This window comes from Vanacampus margaritifer, chromosome 18, assembly GCF_051991255.1.
Source record: "Vanacampus margaritifer isolate UIUO_Vmar chromosome 18, RoL_Vmar_1.0, whole genome shotgun sequence".
Classification (NCBI taxonomy): domain Eukaryota; kingdom Metazoa; phylum Chordata; class Actinopteri; order Syngnathiformes; family Syngnathidae; genus Vanacampus; species Vanacampus margaritifer.
Window position 1 is genome coordinate 6,466,048 of NC_135449.1, and position 15,309 is coordinate 6,481,356.

The 15,309-nt window shown below is 42.0% G+C and overlaps 1 protein-coding gene across 3 annotated transcripts in view; it reads right to left on the reverse strand.

The window, feature by feature from the left end:
* Positions 1-15,309, reverse strand: part of raraa (retinoic acid receptor, alpha a) — a 177,033-nt gene that overhangs the window by 8,755 nt on the left and 152,969 nt on the right. For all 3 annotated transcript variants that reach the window (XM_077551136.1, XM_077551135.1, XM_077551134.1), the window contains 2 exons: positions 12,096-12,244; positions 2,435-2,576 (listed from right to left, as the gene is read on the reverse strand). In XM_077551136.1, the coding sequence (XP_077407262.1) occupies positions 2,435-2,576; positions 12,096-12,244 (291 nt within the window). The remainder of the gene's footprint in view (positions 1-2,434; positions 2,577-12,095; positions 12,245-15,309) is intronic.

Genomic DNA, 15,309 nt, shown 5'->3' on the forward strand with positions numbered 1-15,309 from the left:
GTGCTTGGAGCCAATAAACTATTGTTGGCGCTGTCTACTATTCACATTTTTTTTTATTCCTGTTGGCTACTGATGGAGAGCCAGGCTTAAGTTCATTTCACATCCCCCCTCCTCCAATCTTGCCCGTGACGCCGTCCTCTTTGGCACGGCCACCTGGCTGCCGGCCTGGCGCTGTCGTCTGGAGCTGTCCGCCGGCGGACACAAGGTCACCCAGACGTCCCCTGGCTCTCGCGGGGGGTTCACCTTTCCGCTATATCTTTATTCATAGACGCCTTTTATTTTTGGGCGTGTGTACGCGGAGTGTGTGCGTGACAGGCAAAGCGACTCCCTACTGGGCCCAGATGGCTCGCCTCCCCTTCCTCAGCACCCCGGATTCGCTCGCCAAAGTCACCGCTGAGGAGACGGGGCGAGCAATCTGCACTATCTGCACCAAGTGACCGAAAAAGAAAAAAGATCAACACAACACAAAAGGCCGAGTAAGTGGAGCGTGGTTGAAATCTAGCAAGCAATCTTGTTTCCATTCAAGAATCAATTTGAGCGCTTTACAGAAGTGAGACCTTCCCGCCACTAGATGGCGGTGTGACACCGCTTGAAAGCCTCCCTGAGAGCCCTCTAACCATGATTAATGGCCCCATTCAAAGGTAAGTAGCTCAGAGGATAACTTCTTTTACTGTAAGCCACAGAGCTGTGGCATGGGGAGTGCCCTTGCCCCCGCCGTGGCAGGAAAACCAGCTAAATAGCGCAGGGAAGACAGGAAACAGCGGGAAACCAGCCGCACACTTTCTGACCACGTAAGCTGATGATAATTGAAGCGTGTCAATGAGTGCAAAAGTGCCGCGTACACACATCACACACACGCGTATAAAATCATCAGGCGCTTTGTGATAATCACACCTCTGGCAATTATTTTATCAGGTCTAGCTAGCTGCGTACGCGTGTGAGAGCGAGATAGTGTGAGAGTGTGTTGTCACACGAGCCCCCCGGGGGGGGGGCGCGCGCCTGCTCATCCACTCTCGGCAGGTGAGAACATATTCATCACGGGCCTGCCAAGCTTGGCGTCACCCTGACTGTTACTGCCACATCGCATCACGTTTACGGCGAATATTCTCGGCGAGACGCGTTCACTCCAGCGGGAGCATTGTATTATATATTATAAGATAACCTCAACACGTGAACTTCATATGACCTCTAAAGTTTGTTCAATGTTTCAGTACTCTCTAACATGGAGCAGAATAAGAAAATTCATATTTTTTAAATAAATTATTCTAGCGATTACACGCAGTACTGGGCCCGTATATAAATGGTCAGCTTTAGTAATTATTTCATATTTAGTGTCTTTACTGAATATCACTAGCCTCTCTAAAAAACATGCACTTAAACAGATAAATATTAATGCTATTGCTAATTAACATTATTTTTGCTACAACAGTAATGTCACAAATGTTGTCTGTTAAAGGGGAAATCAACCCCAACTAGTCTAAATACGGTATTTTGGTTAATATTGCGTTAGTTAGAATATGAGTTAAGAAGCAAAATCCAGCCATTTTTATCAATATCAGAAGGCGGCCATTTTGCTGTCGAGTAGAAATGACATCACAGTTGCTCAGGTCTCAGGTAACACCAATCACAACTCAGCTTCAGAAAACAGGTGAGCTATGATTGGTCGTTGCGTGAGCCCTGAGCAACTGTGATGTCATCTTAAATTGACAACAAGTGGCAAAATGGCCCCTGGGATGGGTAAAAACGGCTGGATTTTGCTGCATAACTCATATTCCACAAATGTAATATTAGTTAGAATGTCATGTTTAAACCAGTGATGTCACATATAACATATTAATGTCAAGAAAAATTTATGGTTGACTTTAAAGATAAGACCCCTTTAAAGATAGCAGCGAATGGGCTAGCCAAAGTTAGCGAAATGAGGCTAACTCCAATTCATGGCCCATTTTTTATTGCGGCAACACAACATCCTGTTTCTGCCAGGTTGTTTTGGAATCTCTCTCAGTTCAGTTCTATCAGTAAAAACCGGGCCATTTTAAGATGCCGTGACTTAATGTCAAACCCTGTCAGAAAAGCTATTCACATTTCAGAGATGGCAAATTCAGGTCCAGAAAGTAAAAACCCTGCCAGAGTTTGGCTTTAGCCCCTCGTGCTAGCTAGCTAGCTCCCCGTGTGCTTGTTTACCGGCTAGGGAGCTAGCAAGCTTGCACGAGGGGTTAAAGCCATACTGTGGCAGGGTTTTTACTTTCTGGACCTGGATTTGCCATCTCTGAAATGTGAATAGCTTTTCTGTATGGGGCCTGGTCTGGTGAGTGACGTGGGCGTCAAGCGAACAAACGCGAACCCCTCTGGGATTAGACAACTGTGAAAAAAATGTCAATAATATGTCTCCCCCTGCAAGCCAGATGTGTTAGCAGGGCATTCGTGTACTCACACTCCTTGGACATTCCGACTTCCAGGCACTTCTGAAGCCGACAGTACTGGCAGCGATTTCGGGTGACTTTGTTGATGATGCAGTTTTTCTCGCGATGACAAGTGTACACCATGTTCTTCTGGATGCTTCTCCGGAAGAAGCCCTGGTGTGGCGGAAAGAAGAGAGTAAAAAAGGATTAGCGACATCTGATGACAATTCCCTCATATCTTGCTATTGTTTTCCCTTTTCATCGCGATCCGACAAAAAAAAAAAAAAAGTCCCAGATGACGTTTTATAAATATTCCAGTAAATAGGCCAAGCAGAGCGGATATGGCAGCTGCTGTTAAAAGGCGATGAACTGCCAAAATGTCTTTAAAAGGTTTAATCCCCGGCGTAGACACTGACAAAGAACTGTCACCATGACGTGGCTCAGCAAAGGCTTTGTCACGGTTATCAATGTGGAAACTGCTGGTATTGACGATCTTAACAGCTAATGAGAGGTAAACATGTCAGCCATGATCCTATTAAGCACATGACATCCCAATACAGTGTTCCCCCAATACATCGCCATTCATCCTTCACTGCGCGCCGTATCGCTAGTTTGTGATACTACTTATGAACCTTGTGAACATAAGAACACTTCCCTGTTAATTAAAACAGTTTTAATATTTCCACAAATCCAAATTTAGAGCTGAGCTCCATACATGCACTCGCACTCCTGCTCCGTGTGATAAAGTATTTAGCATTTGGAGATTTGTAATTACCGCAACATTTATGCTAATTTCCATTAGCTCATCTACAGCGCGTCACATTGTTAGCATTAAACTAGCGGACTTCTGTTGACGAAATGATGTGGCTTAATTCAACATTTTTGTATTTCAACATAGTGCAGTGCTATAATTACTGTAACATCCACGCTCATTTCAATTAGCCCGCCCCGTCCGTCGACAGTATTTTACATTGTTAGTATTAAGCTAGCGGACTTCTGTTGATGGAATTATGTGGCTTGATTCAACATTTTTGTGTTTGTATAATACATTGCTGTGTGTTTAGGAGTTTATATTTACTGTAACATCTATACTAATTTCAATTAGCCCGCCCCATTAACATGAAGCTAGTGGACTTCTGTTGATGAAAGGATATGGTTTGGGTCAACATTTTTGTATTTAAACATAGTGCAGTGTTGTGTGTTTGAATGTTTATAATTACTGTAACATCCATGCTAATTCCATCAGCTTATCTGTTTCACATTGTTAGCATTAAGCTGTTGGACTTTTGCTGACAAAATTATATGGTTTGGTTCAACATTTTTGTGTTTAAAATACAGTATATTACTGTGCGTTAGAAAGTTTATAATTGCTGTAACATCTATGCTAATTTCAATTAGCCCATCCCATCTACAGCGTTTCATATTGTTAGCATTAAGCTAGTGGACTTTTGTTGACAAAATTATATGGCTTGGTTAAATATTTTTTTATGTTTGTATATGAAACCACTGTGCATTAGAAAGTTTATAATTACTGTAACATCTATGCTAATTCTATTAGCTCGTCTACAGTCTTTCACATTGTTAGCATTGTAAGCTATTGGACTTTTGCTGACCATTTTTGTCTTTAAATACAGTACATTGTTGTCGGTTTGAAAGTTTATAATTACTGCAACACCTATGCTAATTCTATTAGCTCGTCAATGGCTTTTCACATCATGTTAGCGTTAGCTAGCCTACTTTAGTTTGATGAAACTATAATTTGTTTCAACATTTTGGTGTTTTATATATATAATGTGTTTAATTTTCTTTTGTTGTATGCTCAGTTTTGAGTTGTTGGTCCGTGTGTGTGTGTGTGTTAAAGTAACAGTTGTTTGATTGTTTAGTGCCATAACAAACTAGAAATAGGACTGGATCTGAGCCACATGTGGGTTGAAATTACTTATTTATAGACGTATTGTGATTGTTTTTTTTAATCATGTCTTACCAATAAAAAAAAAACGGTAGAAATTTCACACAAGCAAACCTCCACTAATGAAAACCCAATGTCCTTGTCTCATGTAATGATGTCATGTAAAATAATCCAAAGGCTGCAAGGTCGCATCAACATTGTGATTTTGCGGAGGGGAGGAAGAAAAAAAAAAGTTCAATTTCCTGTATTCCCCTTTGGAAGAGGACAGGATATAAACAAGTGCAGTTGATTCATCCAACAATTCAAACCATTCATTTGAGGCAGAGGCTCATCTCATCGCAATGAGATCATTCAAATATAAATAAAAAAACGACAGCCGAGATGTTGTCATTTTGAGATTCAAAGCAAGCCTTTTAACACACCGCGTGGGTTGTAAGCCGCGCATCAGCGCTACGAGCCCCAATAAAATCAATGTTCACCTCAGTGGCTGCATTATTGCGGTGTCAAAAAGATAAAAAGAGGTTAATGCAGATCAGCTACAATTGAGTGAGCCCTCAGTACCGATGCAAACACGCCGCTGCACACATGCAAAACAGGTCAATGTCGCTATTGATCAGACGCAGCGGGACGCTAGTTTTTGGAGGGTGGGCGGGGCCAGCTCCCAGAGAGCCCCCACCATCACGCTGCGGGATTAGCGTCGCTTGCCAACAGATGGCCGCTGGGCCTAAACCCGCAAATTGCTTTTAACCGATGGCCGCCGCTCGAATCCCAGCAGAGCGATTCATGTTTCTGAGAGTGGTGAGCGGTCAGGGCAAGCAAGGCCTTGTCTGATTTTGTTTTTGGTGTTACCAGCTGTCACTCGGCTGTTTTTTGTTCAGATACGAGCACATTTTTAGATATGACCTGCGTTTACGAAGGCGGCAGCAGATTTCACAACATCATTTCACATTGGTTTCCGTGCAGTCGAAGGACAATATCAGTAGGTGGCACGAATGCCCTATTTAACTCATTCACTCCCAGGCATTTTCACTGAAGCAATCCTCTTCACTCGGCTGTTTTACTGGATCTTGACTGATTTTGCAAGGCCCACAGAATATTGTGTTCTATTGCTATAAAAACATCTACCAAAAGAAAGATTCTCTTCTTTCATCAGGAAAAAAAAGTATATTTCTATCTGTTTCCGTTTAGCAGCAATTAGCATTAGAATATACCTCTGGTTGTCTTTCATCATTATTCACAAATCTATTTAGAAATGCGAGTAATGAGTGAAGTGACACTGCGCAAACACGGATGCCCTTTTGCTATGTTGATTAAAGTGAAAAATATTTTACTTTTTTTTTTTTTAATGGTACCACTGGATACTAGTTAGCCCCAAGGACAACTTGAGTAGCCCACAGGTCCGTTCTAAAAATAGCTCACCTGTGATGGGACACTGTGACTTACTAAGAAGAATTACAAACATTTACACATTTCTCTGTATCCAAACATTCTGTATTTTGTTTAAAAATAAAATGGATTGTGTTCAATGGAGGGGAAAAAATGCTGTTTATATTTAACCAAATAATGTAATTGTAATTTTAATACTGTGATACCGTGCTAATTTTAATAATATTACACCTGTGCTGCAGTCATAAAAATGAGTACAAATAATATAAGTGAAAAATAATTAAAGTAAAAAAATAAGATAATTAAAGTTAATAAATAAAAAATAAATAAATACATAAAATTACCACAGTATTTTTGCTTCTATAATTGCGACGCTACAGTGGTGGTATTAAAAGGTGGATTAAGTTATAATTAAATCCTCCACTGTCGGCCCAGGTATCAAACAAATGACTTCTAATAATAGAAAACCACAAGGGCGCGCGTACACACGGCGAAGGATGTACCGGCACGAATCCGATTACACGATAGTGTTCTGCCAGCTGGTTACGGTGCTGTTTCAATCCTGCTTGGGTCAGCTGACTAACCTCTTGGTTGTCTTTCATCGAAGTTTTACATCTGCTTTGCAACCTGCTCTTACCAAAAGCAAAAAGAAGCTCAGTCCACTAGATGGAGTAACTTGTCTCGTCTTGTGACGTGTGTGTGTGTGTGTGTGTATCATGTCCCATTTGATCCAACGGTGCCCCGACCCTGACCTCGTCGTCACCAGGGGATTGACCTAGTCCCTCCCAACACCACCAGGCTCAGGTGCCCTCTGACAGCGCCGCCCCCGTTTCCCTCGCCGCCCGTGAGCCAGTTAATTGTTCCCGCCCCCTCCCCCTCCTTTTCTTTCAGGAGTCATTGCTTCCTGCGGCCCATAAGCCTCTTTTTGTATCCCCGCTTAATCCACACGGCGACAAGAGCCCTCAGCGGGCCTGTCAGCCGCCCTGCAGTTTTAGAGGAGACGAGCGCCACAAGGGAAGGAACGGCAGGGAGGCGGGGCTCGCCAACGGTCCTAACGTGACTTCGTCTTTTCGCGCTCTCCACCCGGCCGGCTCGGTACCTGATGCGTGTTTATGTGTTCCACATGGCGTGTGTGTGTGTGTGTGTGTGTGTGTGTGTGAGAGGGGAAGGGAAGAGCGTTGGAAAGGGTTGGCGAGTTCACGGGGGAAGCAAAGGAATCCTCTCTTACGTGACTTTCGCACTGTTGCCAGATTAAGAGTGCTTCCCAGCCACCTACTGCGTTCTCACATGTGCGTTTTTAACGCACGAGGGTGTCAAACGGCGAAAACTCACACTTTAAGCATGCTAAAAATGGACGGCGGGTTTCAAGGCCAGAAAGCAGTCAAGCAAAAAGCAGTGGCTGCAGAATAGAAACGCTAACGATAGAAGTCATTTACTTGATTTATGATGCAGAAAAATCATACAATATTTATATTTCAAAAGTACTTGTGGTGTCGATAATTGGTATCGGTATCTACTAAAGAGTTCATTACTCAAAATGGTATCGGTCTGAAAAAGAGAGATATTGAACATCCCTATTTTTTTAAATAAGCATTTGTTGCTTAACTCATTTACTCCCAGTCATTTTCACTGAAGCAACCCCCTTCACTCCCGGCTGTTTTATTGGGTTTTGACTGATTTTGCAAAACCCATAGAATACTGTGTTCTACTGCTATAAAACACGGAACCTACCAAGATTAGAGTCTCTTCTTTCATCAGGAAAAGAAAGTACATTTCTATCTGTTTCCGTTTTGCAGCAATTAGCATTAGAATATAGCTAAATGTCATCATTATTCACAAATCTTGTGAGTAATGTGAATAAAATAGCTTTGTTTCAACATGGCCCTGGTTGATCTATTTTGCTCTGCTGCTACCTGCTGGCGTAATAACTACAATTTCTTCAACTGTTTTTTGCAGTTCAAAGCCTTGTGTATGCTCCAGCATAAATAAATAAATAAAAACCGCCAAAAACGTAAAAAATACGTCTTTGGGACACTTTAAACACTTAAAATAGAACATATTTATACGGTTTTTTGAGCAAATGAGTTAAAGAAGTAGTGCTTACACAACTTTAAAATAGCTCAAGTTCCATATGTCTTGCAACCCTAAGCAATAAATCAACGTATTCGTGCCAATTTCTTGTGGAAACAGTTGATTTGCTGCTACGCCAGCGGACACGAGGAAGCGAGTTTGCCTGCCGCACGCCGCTATGCCCCCTAGACAAAACCACAACTATGAGGGTGTAAGCATGCATATTTAATGCTCAAGTCTTAATATCTAAAGGGGATGAGAAGTGCAATGCCGGTGAGTGTGTGCCGGCAGTGGGAGTTAAACAACAAACGAGCCAGCTGTCTCCAAGTACGAGCGCTCAGCCTCCCCCTCCTCCATCAGCATCTATCTCCCGTGTTCGCAGCAGCCCCCAGGAAATGCCTTTGTAGTTTGGCATGCTGCAGCAAAGTCGACGCGGCTAACCCTCAACTTACCCCAGTCTCAAATGAGACAAGCATATACATTCGTGCGTACTGTTGAATTATTGAGCACGCTTTGCCAAGTCATCTCCTCTGTAGTCAGAGATACGGAGGAGGCATCCTGAATTTTTCAAATTAGCACTGCGGATGTGCAAAGCGCGGGCGGTTGGCTGACAAGCAGGGGGCGCTAGTGAAGCCAAGATGTTATTGATTTAAGGTGCCAATTCTTTTAGTTAAACGCACTTATTCCCAACCACAACAGTGTGCTGCGGAAAATGATCCAGAGTTTAATATCATTTTAAACTCCTTTTACAGCATAACCCTTCACAAAAAAAAATGTCTTACAGATTATTTGATTACGAAAAAATGCCCCCGACATGCACATGAATACAAGCTTGCCCCTCAGTCTTCAAATAGTTTCTTGGCACCAGAATGCCACAAAATGTTTTGCATTGTGTGTTAGCATTAAGCTAGCGTTAATGTGTGCACTGTGCTTGCTTTAAATAAATGTGTAATTCTCTTTTTTTTATGTTTATTTATGACAATAAACTTCAACTAAATGACTTGAAGACTCTTTTTTTTTTTTTTTTAAATTCACTATCTTGCTAGAGCGTCATGTGGAGCCAGACACACTTGAAGTGTGTGTGCATATTTCAATAGCTAGCCAGCTAATGAACATTAAATAAAGGGTAAAGCAGTATGGTCAATTAAGCCCGTCTCTGTCATTATTTTGCTGCCGGCCTCTCACTAACTTGGTCACAAAACGGCAACAAATGTAGGCTGTTAGCCCACTTCAGCCCAGGAGGGACTGTCTTCGTTGCTAGCTAGCAAGCTAGCTTAGCTATAGGATGTAGCTGGTCCACAGTAGTTAACTAACTCGGTCACGAATCGTCAACAAACGAAGGAGAGACTGTCTCTCTTGCTAGCTAGCAAGCTAGCTTAGTTATAGGATATAGCTGGACCACAGTAGCTAGCTAATTTGGTCACAAAACAACAACAAACATAAGCTGTTAGTCAACTTCAGCCCAAGAGGGACTCTCTCCCTTGCTAGCTAGCAAGCTACTAAGCTAGCTTAGCTACAGGAGTCCACAGTAGTTAAACTAATTGGTCACAAAACGGCAACAAACGAAGGAGAGACTGTCTCCCCTGCTAGCTAGCAAGCTAGCTTAGCTATAGGATGTAGCTGGTCCACAGTAGCTAGCTAATTCGGTCACAAAACAGCAACAAATGAAAGAGCCTTCAGCCTAGGAGGGACTGTCTCCCTTTTGCTAGCTAGCTTAGCTATAGGATGTAGCTAGTCCGCAGTAGTGAGTATTGTCGCGAGTAAAGCTATTTTTGACTCACTCAGTATTGGGAAAACACTTGTTTAGCTGATGACAAATGCTGTGACACATTCCAAAAATGTCCTATCTGCTCTGAAATGTTTTGTGCTAAAGCCTGAGACGCTTGACCTTTGTAGATATACAAACATGGGAACTAAATATAAGCAGCCAAATAGATAGGAGTAGGCTTAATCGAGAGACATTTTACGCAGTGTGAAGGGCTGCATTTTTAGCTGCAGTGAGATGTTGACAGGCGACAGTGAAACCTACGCATCGAGTTATTCTTTTCAACTCGCTTTCAACAATATCTGTGGGGCAGATAAACTTGGCCTAAAAAAACTAATTACTGCGTCAGTTCTGAGACTGATTTCGAAATGAGAAACACTTTGATCGCAGGCGGGGGAACGGCTAATTACTCAAATCTATCGCCCGGCCCCGCTCGCTTTTTGTTTATCGCGCTGAGAACTGCCAGCCAGCGTCACACTGCTGTGAGCGCCCAGCGCTCCAAATATTTCCTTTTTGTTTTCATAAAAAAATCAAAAGTTTAGCCCTAATTTGACAAAAGTCGTTCATCGGTTACGCGATGAGGGGCAGGCGCGCAGGGGGAGTCGAGGTTCATTGTCAGGAGGTTTCGTGAGAAAGGGCTCTTCAGTTTCCTCCCCCCTCACATATGGCGCGATGGCCATCATTTCCGCGATGTCAACGGGTTCAACTGCGGCCCCTCGACCCCGACTAACTGATTTGCAACCCTTCAAACCATCCCCACTTCCTTTTTTTTTTCTGTTCGCCACAATCTGCCGCCTCCTTCCCCGCGTGCCATCTTTGTGTCATTTTGTGAAAACCTACACGCCATCGAAGCTCCAAGTTTTATTTTATTGCGTCTTTTTATTTGGTAAGTTTATAGACTTGGGTTAGGTTATTCCCGAAACCAATACACCTGGTAGTTACATTACATCCGAATCCACAGATCTGCTTTGCTCATGTCTGTCTTTTTATGAACTTCAATAAGTCAGGACAACACGCAATTCTGCACAGTCTTCATTTGTTGTCATGACCACAAAAAACGAGAACCAGAATTAAAATACAGCTGTCTGCCAAGACCCAAAATCTAATTTTGTTCCTTCCTTGCTCCAAAGCCAAATAATTTTCCGCATATTTTTGGTTAAATTGTATCTCCCCAAACTCTTGAAAAAAAAAGAAAAAAAAACATTAAACACTACTTTGGACCATATTTCCCTTCAAATTTGAGAGAAACTTCAAAAATTCTAACATTAAACTTAGCACTAGCTTAAGACTTTCACACTGTATTAATACCGTTCAAGCACAAGTACAGCAAACTATCAAGCGATAAGGCCTCCTGAAAACATCGATGTGCACAAGTCAGCAAAAGAGATACAGGAAACACGACTTCTTGCCGTGCAAATGTGACTTCATGTACGTTATACGGTGATAAGATATGGATTTTATCTCATTTTGCAAAGTTCACCAGTGTACAGTAAAGAGAGGGACCAGGTACATTTGACTGTACACAGCAAAATCAGCAGTGTTAATTCAACACCTACAGAGTTAAATCTAACACTGTGTCTATATTGGTCCACACTAATTATAGTTAAAAAGTGTCCCAAAGACGTATTTAAACGTTTTTTTATGCTAGAGCATACAGAAGGCTTTTGATGCAGCCACTCAACTGCAAAGAACAGTTGAAGAAATGGTAGTTATTACACGAACGGCCAGCAGGTGGCAGCAGAGCAAAAGAGATCAACCAGGGCCTTGTTGAAAAAAACCCTTTAACTCACAATTTTAAATAGATTTGTGAATAATGATGAAATTTAGCTATATTCTAAAGCTAATTGCTGCAAAATGGAAACAGATAGAAATATACTTGTTTTTCCTGATAAAAGAAGAGACTCTAATTCTTTTGGTAGGTTCCATGTTTTAGAATAGAACACAATATTCTGTGGGCCTTGCAAAAATCTGTCAAAATCTAGTAAAACAGCCGGGAGTGAAGGGCATTTCTTCAGAGAAAATGGCTGGGAGTGAATATAGCCAAAATAGCTCTTTTGAAAAGTAACATCTACTCTGGACACCATTTAACTCTGAAAATGTAAAAATTAAACTTCGGGAGTTAAAATTAATTACTAAAAATTTAACCCTGAAATTTTACCACTCCAAAAACATTTTGAAGCAAGTACGCATCTCTTTTTTGACAAACTGTTTTCTAGCTGTCGAATTGTATCCAAGTACCAAAATATGTGGTATCGTTAAATTTGACAGGGAGGTATCGTGGTACTTTTCTAGCACCGATAGTAACATCATAAAGTTTGCTTCTACCACGTAATTACAGTACTACTTTCCTATTTTGACAACGCTTGTCATATTCGTGTGTCATTGCAAAACAAGTTCTCTTGTGTTACATCTCTGCCCCACAAGGATGCAAATGATCCAAAACCACTTGAAGAGCACCCCCCCCCCCCCACCCCAAATGAAGATACATTTTAGGATGGTTATGAGCCAGACGAATAATATTGCTGTCTTAGCAGATTCCCAGAAAAGGCCCCCGGCGTCTCACCTTGCAGCCTTCGCAGGCGCTGACGCCATAGTGGTACCCTGAGGACTTGTCCTGGCACACAAAGCAGGGCTTGTAGATGCGGGGCGGCGGGGGAGGCGAGGGCGGGCTTGGCACTATCTCCTCCGAGCTGGTACTCTGCGTCTCTATCGCTGCGGAGAGAGAAGAGAAACACGAGCGGGGGGGGGGCTTAGCCAAAGCGAGCTTAATCGATAAACGGTGACATTCACGGAGCAGCTGACGCGCGCACCTTCAACACACACACACACACTGCTTGATTGCGCGCTTTTCCACAAACGCGGATCATCAAAGAAATGGAGAGCCCTCCCTTTTGTGGGCTTTTCTCCCCCTCGGAGCCAAAGTGATGTCTTGTTGCGAGGAACTGCCTCGCTGGCAGGGTTCAAAGAAAGTGCTTCCCTCTGATACATGGCCTGCAGTTGCTCTTTTATTTATCCTTATATAATCACGCCTTTAAGCAGGGATGCTTAGCAACTCATTCCTCGACGGACGAAGTAGAAAAACTGCAAGCAAGGCTAATTGCGAAACCCCCCCCCCCCCCCTTTCCCATTCTCACAAAAAGAAGGTTTAATAGAGAGATCATCAGGTGTGCCGCGGGAAATGATCACATAAGAAAGAAAATATAAATAATAAAGATTGCCAAACACTACAATGGCACAAGCCGCAAGAAGAAAACATGCATGCTCCGCTATTGTCTTCATGTAATATGTATTGGACTTTGACCTGGATATCCCGCGCGAGTGTTTGTGTGCGCGGCAGAACGCGGATGTCAAATATGAAAGCACGCCATTCACGGCACAGCTCTGCAGCCGAGCAAATAATGCCATAATCCCTGCTTGAGCTCCATGTGCATGCGCATGCAACTAGGCCATGTTGTCTTCCATTTTTATTCACATGCCAATATGATTACTTGGCACGATGTCACGCTGCTTTTGTTTGTTTTTAAATCGACTTCTTATTAAAAGAAGCGGCAGTAATTCACAGTGGCTTTAAAAGGAGGGATGTTCGAGAACATTTTTTTTTTCAGAACGATAGCAGTGGGAGTACTCAACTCTTGAGTAGTCACTGATACCAAGTACAGATACTTATGATAAATTACCCCCCCACCCCGCCAAAAAAACAAAAATGTCAGATAATTTGAAATAAAAGACCTATTTATCCCAATGCAGCATTTTCCCCTAAATATTGCATGCATAAAATTATTGACAATTTTTTATTCTTCTAATTTCTAGTTCCTGATCGTAAAATGGCCACAATATACGTCGTTACACCTTCAAATAAGGCTGGGTTCACTTTTTCCGAAGTCAAATTCAAGTGCCTATAATAAATAATAAAATACAAAAATGTGTAATCAATGAATATGTCCAAGAACAAATAGATAAAATGTAACGGAAATTGTAAAAAGAAAAAATAAGAAGATATAATTAACAAAAAAATCCATCCATCCATTAAAATATAATACATAAAATTATTATTACAATAAAAACATACAATTAAATAAAAAAATAAACAAAATAATAAGATAGTGTAATAATGAAAATAAATACAATATTATATTATATATTACAATATGATATGAAAAGAAATAGATTTAAATAGTAGCCATTTTTATAGATTTTTGGGGGGGCATTTTGAAAATATTCATTTAACTGATCATATCAGACAATTTGACGAAACTTATTATTTTGCATTATTGTTATATATATAGAATTGTTTATTTAAATTTTTTTTAAGGTAAAGTATCTATTTTTCGCAATTAAACTCATTATTTACTAACATTATTGTTATTATTATTATTTAACTGACCAGCTTTTTTAAATAAAATTAAAAAAAAATCACAGATTTAATACATTTCCATTCAGCATTTTTAGGGATAAAAAAAGCTAAATTGTTGCAAGAAATATTACAGGACTCTTGTAATAAATTTTGTAATAATGTTAATGCTCAGGTGGGCCGGATTAAAACATGGAGCGGGCCTTATGCCCACCACTAATCTAGAGCAATTTTACTATAAATTGAGAGCGTCAACAAATAATAGGGAAAATGGTCCATACGAGAAATCCTTGAATGCATGTCATTAACTTTTAAGCGCAAATGACATGTACGTGTCAGCTGCCGCCAATATTTATCGTGAATACGTGTGCCCGTTGCGCTCGCTCGGCATTATCAGCTCAACACAGGAAGGATTTGCGAGGTGGACGGACAGCTCCGAGGGAGCTCCTTTACAAATCAACCATCTATATTTAACACAGTACTCGACTACAGCGGCAGTCAAGTCAACACGTCGCGTGGCGGCGTCAGATCGGATGGACGCGCGTGATGGCGCCCCCACTTTCCTGACGATTTGCGAGTAGTATCTTCACGCGCCCTCGGCTCGGCTTGCCAACTTCGTGTCGGTGCGGCAGATGGTGCACGGACGAGAGATTATGTTCGCCGCAACCAAAATAAACACTCCTGATGCCCAGATCTGTTGAAGGCTTTCCTAGAAGAAGAAACTCTTGCCTGCTCAGCACCTTTTTCAATGTTATGTTTCCCTGTGGGGAGAATGTACAGCAAATGGGTTTGCTGAAGGTCCTGTTGCAGCGCTAAACACCGACGGCCAATCAGGACTCTGTTATTGAGCCATTCCATTTAAGAGCCTTGGGAGTTTATAATACGTTCACAGCAGCCCCAAAAAAATCTTCAATTCCCACATATGTTATTGCGATTTTTTTATTCTCCACAATTTTTTGGGCCGTGAAACAACTCCAACATAATACTTCCGATTTACACATTTCAAATTTCAACCTGAAAAATTGAGGTGGCTCGGGCATCTGGTTCGGATGCCTCCTGGACGCCTCCCTGGGGAGGTGTTCCGGGCATGTCCTACCGGTGGGAGGCCCCCAGGGACGACCCAGGACACGCTAGAGAGACTACGTCTCTCGGCTGTCCTGGGAACGCCTTGGGATCCCGTCGGAGGAGCTGGCTGAAGTGGCTGGGGAGAGGGAAGTCTGGACTTCCCTGATAAAGCTGCTGCCCCCGCGCCCCGACCCCGGATAAGCGGAATTGAAGACGGACGGACGGAACTTCAAAAATCCACGCCTTTTGAGGTATTTATCGTCTGATTCCACATTACTTACGGTATTAGCACAATTTAACGTTAAATATCAACTTTCCTCCATTCATTTTCAATGGGACTGACATTGAACTTTTTCTAAGT